Source organism: Malania oleifera, chromosome 7 (genome assembly GCF_029873635.1).
Source record: "Malania oleifera isolate guangnan ecotype guangnan chromosome 7, ASM2987363v1, whole genome shotgun sequence".
In the NCBI taxonomy this organism is placed as follows: Eukaryota; Viridiplantae; Streptophyta; class Magnoliopsida; order Santalales; family Ximeniaceae; genus Malania; species Malania oleifera.
Window position 1 is genome coordinate 1,227,197 of NC_080423.1, and position 9,789 is coordinate 1,236,985.

Below are 9,789 nucleotides of genomic sequence, written 5' to 3' on the forward strand. Positions count from 1 at the left end.
AGGTTTAGAAAGAAGGGCAAGTTGAGCCCTAGGTATATTGGCCCTTTTGAGATATTTGAGAGAATTGGGTCAGTTGCTTACAGGTTAGCTTTGTCGCCAGCTTTGGCTCGTATTCATGACGTGTTTCATGTTGCCATGTTATGGAAATACGTCCCAGACCCATCACACATCATTAGCTATGTAGAGGTAGAGCTTAAGGATTCATTGGCATATGAAGAAGTACCAATACAGATTTTGGACAGAAAGATCCAGACTTTACGTACTAAAGAAATATAGTTAGTTAAAGTTTTGTGGAGGAATCACGCCATAGAGGAAGTTTCTTGGGAACTCGAGGAACAGATTAGACAGAAATATCCGCAATTGTTCCAAGAGGAATAGAGATACCCAGGTAAAGTATAATAGTTAGATAAGTTTCTTTTACAGGTACATGTATTGATCTTGGATAGTAGATAGTTTTTACTTTTATACGTATGATTTCCTAGAACCACTCATGTAACCACGGTATTCCTCCGCTATAAGTGAGGGCAGGTAATAAAATAAGTAGACCATTTTGCCTTATGGAATGATAGAAGGGAATACAGACAGTAAATTTCGAGGACGACATTTTATAAGGAGGGGAGAATGTAGTGACCCAAAGAATAATAGCATTTTAATAATAATAAGAGGGAGAGAAAATAGATACAGAAACAGAAGGAAGCCGTAGACTTCGTCAACGAAGGCGGAAGGTTTAAAGAATTTCGTTGACAAATACAGGGCTTCGTCGACGAGAAAATACCGAGAGACGGTTCAGGCTTCTCTGAATTTCGTCAGCGAATACAGGGCTTCGTCGACGAATTTACTAAAGGATTCGTCGACGAAGTGACGTGTCTCTTCGACGAACCTGGCCCTATAAATAGTGGAAACCCGGGATTTTTATCATTTTCACCACGCCTCTCTCTCTCTACGTCTCCCTTTCCCTTCTCTCTTCGATTTCGGCCCCATCAGTCATCGGATCGACGATCCGAAGCTACTACAACACTCCTGGCGGAGTTCTCTGCAAATTTGTCAAAGCAAATCGTCGGGAAAACAGAGTTGGACTTCATCCCAAATTCAGGGTAAGGCCTTTTAACCTATTTTTGGCCTTATGGAAGTTATAGAAAATGATGTAGGCGGAGAAATACTGATGTTATGTTCTGGCATATATTGTTTTCAGGGCGTTTTGTAGGAGGCCCTGCAGGTGTTAGGCTAGTATTCCCTAGGGGCTTTCTAGTAGTCATGTAAGGAAAATATGCTATGCTAGGTATTTTTAGAAACATTATACAGTTTATTTAATTATGAAAATTATGTATTTAGTATGGTGTGGCTTGTGAATATGAATATGGTACGGAGATACGGTTTATGAATTTAGTTTCATGATTTTTACGAATTTCAGTATTATGATTATGTGAACTTCAGTATCATGATTTTATGGATTTTAGTACCATGATTATACAGATCTCAGTACCATGATTACATGAATTCCAATATTATGATTATGCAGTTCAGTGTTATGATTATACAGTTCTTAGTATTACGACATATGAATTACAGTATAATTATGCAGCATCATGGTTATTACGATTACTTCAGAATCATGATAAATCAGTTAGATATGTATAGAAATATATTATATGATATCAGATCCTGTTGGACTTGCAGCTACAGAGCACGGTACCGTTGCTACAGATATTATGTTACTTTATGAGTGCAACCACCTATTTAGATAATACGTGGTAAGGTCGATCATCTAGGCCCTTGAAGAGGTTAGGCTCCCCATCCAGATATGGATTGAGGTGGGCAGATCGACTGACGGAGTTCAATGATTTATTCCTAGTTGGCCAGTCAGGGTAAATCTAGCCTACGGGCCGCACAACCTTGTCATGAGGGGGCAAGTCATGACACACAGATAGCCACAGGGAATAGTTTCAATTACTATTACATACGTACGGATTTATAGAAACAGGGATCATACTTATATATACTAGAAGTACTTTGAATTATAACCTATAATACTGCTATGTTAAGTAACATGGAAAAGGGGTGGTGTATTTTATTATTTGTACTGTACTTTTGTATTCAGTTATTCATGTTTATATGAAAACAGATTTCATGATATATAGTAGCTTATTTGCCACACACTAGTAATAACATATTTCTTCTTACTGAGCATTGGCTCTTCCCAGTGTTGAAACATTTTTCAGGTGATCCAGGTAGGCGAGCAAACCAGGCTCGCAGATAGAGGGGCTTCTGTATTGCCCTGCCAGTGGAGAGTGGGTTCATTTTGGGAGTATTTTTGTATACCCTAAACTAGTAGAGGGTATTTTGGGGAACAGTGATATGTATATATTTTCATATGGTTATGTCTATGTAATTTATGCTTCTCGTTGCTTAGGTTGGTGATTGATTTACTCCTAGTATGGTATCAGAATATGTTCAGTGTTATGGTATATACAAAAAAAAAAGAAGAAAAAAATCAGTTTATTCAGCAGGTCATTACACGATATCTCCTTCGTCGTAAATAAAGTGTGCCAATTCATGCACAAACCCACTAATGAACATTGGACAACAGTGAAAAGGATAGTACGTTTCCTCAAGTTTTCCATTAATTTTGGATTACTAATTCGGCCTAACATGTCTACACAGCTCTCAATTTATTCCGATGCCGACTGGGCTGGCTACCCCAATGATTAGAAATCAACCTTTGGTTTTTGTATTTTTTTTGGTGACAATTTAATCTCATGGAGCTCTGAAAAGCAATCGACTGTGGCTCGCTCAAGCACCGAAACTGAGTACCAAGCAATTGCTTATGCCACGACTGATTCTATCTGACTCTAATCTCTACTACGTGAGCTCAGTATTTTCATTTTCCAGCGCCCCGTTTTATGGTTTGACAACACAGGGGCGACCTATCTCACAACAAATCCAGTGTTTCATGCACATACAAAACATGTAGAAATCAACTACTACTTCGTTCGTGAAAGAGTTCAGTAAAAATCATTGGACGTTCGTTTATATCAAGCAAGGACCAATTAGCCAATAACCTCACAAAAGCTTTAGCCCTTACAAGGTTTTACCATTTCGGTCCAAGTTCAATGTTAATCCCGACTCATTACCCAAAGCCGATCCGTTAACCCATTACCCGTTTAATACCAACTAATTTATGACTCGCCCAAACGTTAACCCTACTCGCAAACAATTTTCGCTCCTCCGTCTCACCCTCAAAACCCTTATTTGGGGCCGCCGGAGCGCCGCCTTCTTTCCCGGCCGCCATGTCAAACACTTCCAGGCAGGCACAGCGCCACCTCTCTCTCTCTGAATCTGCTGTCTTCCTTTGATCACAGTGTTAATGTCCGCTCACAAAGATATCTTGTATCTGTTTTTACATTAATAATTGTAATGAATGCTTGTTATTTGAGCAGGCGATTGAGGGCATTCAAGAGATGGATGAGCAGAGAGGGCATAGAATGCAGCGACGCGCTGGAGCTGGTGGACAGCGCCGACGACGGTGGGGACGGCGGAGGATTGTGGGTGAGAGCTGTGTGCGATCTGCGGGAGGGGGACATGGTGGCTGCCATACCCAAGCAGGCGTGCCTCACCACCAAGACCACCGGGGCAAGGGCCGTTCTCGAAGCCGCCGGCCTTGACGGCCACCTCGGCCTCGCCGTCGCCCTCATGTACGAGCAAAGCCTAGGCCTTCAGTCGCCTTGGGCGCCCTATCTTCGTCTATTGCCTCAGACTGAATGCTTGCCCTTGGTGTGGACTCCTGACGAAGTCGACGCTCTTCTTCCTGGCACTGAGCTCCACAAGGTATACGCAGTCCGAACACCCTCTTTTCCAAAGAAGAAACATTACCCTACGGATCTTTCCAACTGCAATAATGCAATTATAACCTTTTAGAATTTTTAATATTATTTACCGGATATCAAATATGGAGCACAAGATATTTTGAATTTAAAATCACAGAAGAAATTAGCTGTGTAATCCACCAGCCAAGTGTTTCGCTATCCTTCCACTGAAATCATTTTAGGAACAATTTGTCTGCAATGATACAAAGGTAAGAGTAAACAAAAGAGACAAGTTAAAATGGTAAAACTCTTATCTAAAAATTGCTAAGAAAAGGGCCTATAAATAGGCTTTACATCAAAACATTTCATCCTAACACTAACCACAACTCCTATAAAATAGGATCGCATGTTAGCGCTAGCCACAACTCCTATAAAATAGGATTACATACTAGCACTAACCACAACTTTTATAAAATAGGATCACATGCTAGCACTAACCACAACTCCTATAAAATAGGATCACATGCTAGCACTAACCACAACTCCTACCAATGACTAGAGTTTCCAATAAACATTAATAAATATGAAATAAAACATTTAAATCTTAACATGCAAGGGATTGACATTTGACAGTTCTTATTACCCAAGGTTCCATTGAGTAGCAACCCAGATGTCTAATAAGGATTTGCCCAGGTATATGAAACCTGATAAACCTTGCTAATTGCATAATTTCTTCAAGCTGAATGGAGTACAATCTTTAATTCATGCTTAGAAATTCTGTTCAGTTTTTGCTTTGATGATTTGATTGTGGTAATTTTTTCTTCCATATTAAGCTATACTCCCAAGTATTTGAAACTTAGTTCCATCAGTAATATTTCACAACGCATGGATACAGTCTTCCAGTACCATATATGTTCAATGAAATGCATGAAGTTTTATGAATGATTAATCAGTCAGTAATTATGAGTACGTCATTCTTATAACTGATTAGTGATTAGTACTTACGATTCTTAAGTAACAAGTGACAAAGTACCTATTCGTACTGTTGCCAAACTAGGGCTAAATGATCAATGATTTTCATAGAACATGGGACCTGAAATTGCACGCAAGTAAAATTGCCTCAAGTTTACAGTAGATCTTATGATCCTTTAGGTAGAGTTAGAGGTGACATAATTGCATTTTGTCAGCTGCTGTCATTGCTAAGTCGAACCTGACAGCTTTGTTGTACCTTCACTTTAAATTCTTTGAGGCTAAAATTCCACTCTCAAGTCTAGATATAACTTGGCAGCAGAATGTCGTTTATCGTCAAAACCATCCAATGGGCATTATATTCCCTTCTTGGCTGAGTTTTGAGTATGAAGTTGAATACAACTGTAAAATGCAAGCTAAGATTTAGTTTAGTAGCAACAAAGTGTATCAAGTTTTCAGAGGGGTGCTAGGGTCAGTTGTCTAGCTCAAGTGCATGATCTGCTCATCCAACTCATGGATCACAGCTGTGGTTTTTCTATTGTTTTTTAATTATTTTATGAGACCTGCTGGGAGATAAGAGGGATAGGCTGTTGACTTCCCTCAACCAAAATGCCCTATAAGTGCAGCTTGTAAATAGGACTGATGGGGTGGTTGATCTTGTGATTGGGAGACAGGTGGCCAATGAGATGACTAGAATTGGTTTGGTGAACGAAGATGCTAAAATGTGATTAGTATTTGTTCCAAGATGACAAAATTTGGCTGTGTAGTACTTTCTGCAAAGATTGTTGTGGTTTCAAATATTACACCCAAGCTTTAGATGGCCCAGTAATGGAGCGAGTGGGTTGGTGGCTTGGTGCCTAAATAAGGCCCTTGACTCGGCACTCCTCAAACTTATTCAAATGATATTTTTGTTTTGGCGTTCCTCTGCAACTTGGAAAAACTTGTATATATCTTTTTGTCTCTGTATGTGTACGTGTCTGCATGTGTCAGGGTATGATATTTCATTGCAGAACTTGTCATAATGGCTTTTATTGTTTCTTTGGGATAAAATCATATTGCAATACAATCTTTAATTACATGCTGCTTGCTCCCTTGCTGCACTTCATCATTATGCTGATATTTTTGAAAGATTCTACATTGCATTTTGTGTTGAAATTTAAAGAAGTTACACAAAATTGAAATCTTGAATAGATTTTTGAGTTTTTCTTTCTTTGGTAGAGAAATACCTGATAAGTTTTGAGCTGATATCTTTGCTCTTTTTAACTTCATATAGATGTGGACAAAAAGAAGAGTGAAAAACAGAAAGACAAAACTTTCATTTGGGTGCCACAAATTGCAACTGATGCTATTTTGTCCTTCATGATAAGATTTTTGTTGCTAAGATTTTCATCCCTTTTGATTCTTGTTTATATTTGTAGGCAGATGGTGAAAGAAGACAACTCTCTTGTTTATGAGGATTGGGAAGAGTGCATTGTGCCCCTCTTAGCTTCAGCATCCATAAAGCTTAATCCCAAATTCTTTGGGGTTGAACAATACTTTGCCGCAAAAAGTCTCATTGCTTCTCGATCATTTGAGATAGATGATTACCATGGATTTGGGATGGTTCCTTTGGCTGATCTGTGAGTTACACCATCTCATTACTGGTCATTTCTTTAAGTGTTTTGGAGTTTTTGTGGATCAATGGTCCTAACCATTTGAAGTCAGCCTCACTAATTTTGTTTTTGTTATGCATGATTATTACTCATTGATCTGTTCTTTCTAGTGTATCATTTTTAATTTTTTAATTTGGTCAATATAAGAGCCTTTTATGTGTCCCTTGTCTTGAACGACATCCTTTTTTCTCCATTCTTATGTTCTTACAGCAATTGGAGCTTAAGTGACGTCACTCCTTTTTTTTTTTGGCTAGGTTAAGCCTGATCACTCCTAAGTTCTTATTTAGTGGGTAATTTGTCCTTTTGACATATAAATTAGTTATGCTCCTCATTCATTTCATTATTCTCTTTTTATTTTCTTTTTTCCAAGTCACAAAGGGCACCCGAGGCCTAGGCTCAAGGTACAAGGCACAGATGTGGACCTGATGAAAATAATTTCAACTTTTGGTTAGTAAATGGTTTATTGAATCATATCAGTTAATCCAGTTATTTAAAAATGACCGGTTACTGTTTTTATTATGCATGAATGTAGAAATAAAGAGGATAAAGCAGCTTTAATGCCTCATTTCTTGACACTAAACATAGTTTGAACAGAGTAACTTAGGAAGTTCATGCATCATTTAAGTGGGTCAGTGGGTGTCCGCTTTATAAAATGTGACTTGTGTGCTATTCTGCCACCTTCATGCACTGAAGGCATTCCTGAATTCCTGAATTGAGTTTCTTTTTGTTTTTTATTTTTTATAATGAGCAGATGAATCTATTATTACTTGCTACTTTAGAATTGAACTGCAATAAAATACTTACAATTTTTTCTCTTCATGTTTGTTAATATGATTCAGCTTTAATCACAAGACAGGAGCTGAGAATGTACACTTCACCAATGTGTCTTCTCATTGTGAATCAGACAATGATGTTGAGGACAACAGCAACGATGATTTAGACCATATTAGAAAAGATGATGAATCATTGCCTCAAAACTTTGATTTGATAAAAAATGGGTTGTCAATTGCCCTTGTTGGAAAGAATTCTTTCAGTAGCCCATTGGTTTTGGAAATGATTATTGTAAAAGATGTCAAAGCTGGAGATGAGGTTTGCATCTATCCTCCACTCATTCGTTTATGCAGTTGAATTCCTGAAATGATTGTTTTTGACAATGCTGGAATGAGTTTGCTTGACTTAGAATCCAAGGTCTATTGATCATTTGATCTAATATTGTGGAACAGGGCTGAGTACTCAGTTTAGTAGCCATATTTGTACTATGAAACTAATGATATGGTATTTCAATTGAGAAGGCCGGACATAGGGACCTCTGGTGCCATTTTGGATGTAGCACTGGTAGAACAAAGCCTGGAAATTTGGGCAAGGAAGATAGTGTTAGTTTTGAAGCTTGTCTAACTCGTGTTTATTTGTTTGTTTATCTTAGGACGGATAGATAAAGCAAGACTTGTCGTGCTAACTTGGATAGCTTTGACAATTCTCCGTGTTACATGTTTATTTCATTAAAGTTGGTGTGTAACATGACGTTGCATTAGTGTCCTATCTACTTTGATATTGCAGTCCCACTTGATTTAATCTCAACAAATGGTTCCTTGACACCAAGTTAAATTGTTCTATAGTTGCAAACAACCTGCAGCCCCCCCCCCCCTCCCCCAATCATAAGCTAAGATCAGAATGTGATTCCTTTTAAGTTCGTCTTGAACCTGAACTTTGAGTGCTATTGCGCTATGAATAGATTATCTTACATGTACCTTACGTGTAAATAGATTGTCAGCTTTCTCATTGTTGCTCCTTTTCTTATTTCAGGTTTTTAATACATATGGGTGTTTGGGCAATGCTGCATTGCTACACAGGTATGGATTCACTGAGCCAGATAATCCATATGACATCGTGAATATCGATCTTGAAGTGGTGCTTCAATGGGGATCATCTTTGTTCTCTGGTCGTTACATTAGAGCAAGACTCTCGTTGTGGAGAAGACTAGATTACTCTGGATGTGTCAGCCAGGACTCAGAATATTTTGAAATCTCACCAGATGGGGAGCCGCAAATTGAGCTACTTATTTTGCTTTACATAATATTGTTGCCGGAGGAAGAATATAACAAGCTGGATCTCACACTATCTACCATGGGGAATTTTACTGACGCTACAGGCATGGGTATATTGAAGAAAGGCTGTCCTTTAATGGGAAAAACTTCGGAAATCAGCGAGGATTTGTTGCTGACTGCTGGAGTACAGGATGCCCTATTGTTGCTTGCAGATATTCGGGAGACATTTTATGGTTCGACTACAATGGAAGATGATATTGAAGCAATGAGGAGTTGTGGCAGAAGAGAGCGAAAAAAGTTTCATTCGATGATGCTCCGTGTGAGTGAGAGGAGGATACTCAAGAAGCTGAGAGCATATGCTTCTGCAGGTGCTCGGTCATTTAGAACTGCCAGGACGAGGAGGATGAGGAAGAAGTCGAGATCATGAAATGCACAACTTCCACTTCGAGAAAATGTTTTTCTTTTGTTCTGCTTTTTAACTCCTTCGCGTGCTAATGCGAATGTTGCATTTGGCAATTGGTCGGGAATTGTATTAATGGTTGAGTGGCTGAAGTGTTGAGTTTTTATTCAAGTCCAAGAGAAGATCCTGGAATACATCCAAACAAAAATTGGAAAAACCAATTCTCAGTTTCACTCTATTTCATTAGCCCTGGGAACACCAAGGTAAAAAATTTTCAGCTCTCTGCTCAAGCATGAATATTATAGTGATCTACAGTAGAAATTGTTATCACATGTCCAGCCTGCTGCAGTAGCTCCAGCAGGATATTGCCGTTGCACTAGAAATGCAATCTGCAATAGGAATGGTTTGCCTAGTTTGGCTCCATTAAATTTATCCGAACCCAGATAGTGGTTTAATTTTTAAGTATGCCCGATTTGGAATTTGGAAAATACTAGACAAAGGGAAGAAAAATTTGAAGAAGTTTACCTTTATGTTTGATTATCAAGAAAAGTGAGAAGGAAAATAAAATTATACTGAATTAAAATTTTGATTTTTGACACCATTAACATTTGATTTTTCCCGTCTTACAATTTTGATTTGTATAAATTTGAAAAGGACAAAGGTTATTTTTGGAAATTTGTGAGTCTTAGATTCGGAATCATGAATTAATACACCAAACAAAATCATGATTTAATGATTGATTGCAATGAATCGAAGATTTTGAATGGAAAGATTTGCAGAGAATGCAATATTTTTTTAATCAAATCAACGCAAATCTAAAATTGAAAAGTAAAGATTTATGTCTCCAAACACAACTTACAAATTAAAACAGATTGACATCTCATGACTAAACTAAAACTGGAACCGCCCAATTAATTGTA

The 9,789-nt window shown here is 38.1% G+C and overlaps 1 protein-coding gene across 2 annotated transcripts; it reads left to right on the top strand.

The window, feature by feature from the left end:
• The first annotated feature begins 3,196 nt into the window (after positions 1-3,196).
• Positions 3,197-9,090, top strand: LOC131160674 (uncharacterized). 2 transcript variants are annotated; one of them, XM_058116530.1, is made up of 5 exons: positions 3,197-3,304; positions 3,438-3,825; positions 6,195-6,391; positions 7,264-7,513; positions 8,228-9,090. In XM_058116530.1, exons 1-5 carry the CDS (start codon positions 3,288-3,290, stop codon positions 8,894-8,896), a joined length of 1,521 nt encoding a protein of 506 aa, XP_057972513.1. In that variant the 5' UTR covers positions 3,197-3,287; the 3' UTR covers positions 8,897-9,090. The 2 variants fall into 2 exon arrangements, with proteins under 2 accessions (XP_057972513.1, XP_057972514.1); XM_058116531.1 differs by having other exon boundaries at positions 3,229-3,366.
• Positions 9,091-9,789: the final 699 nt, after the last annotated feature.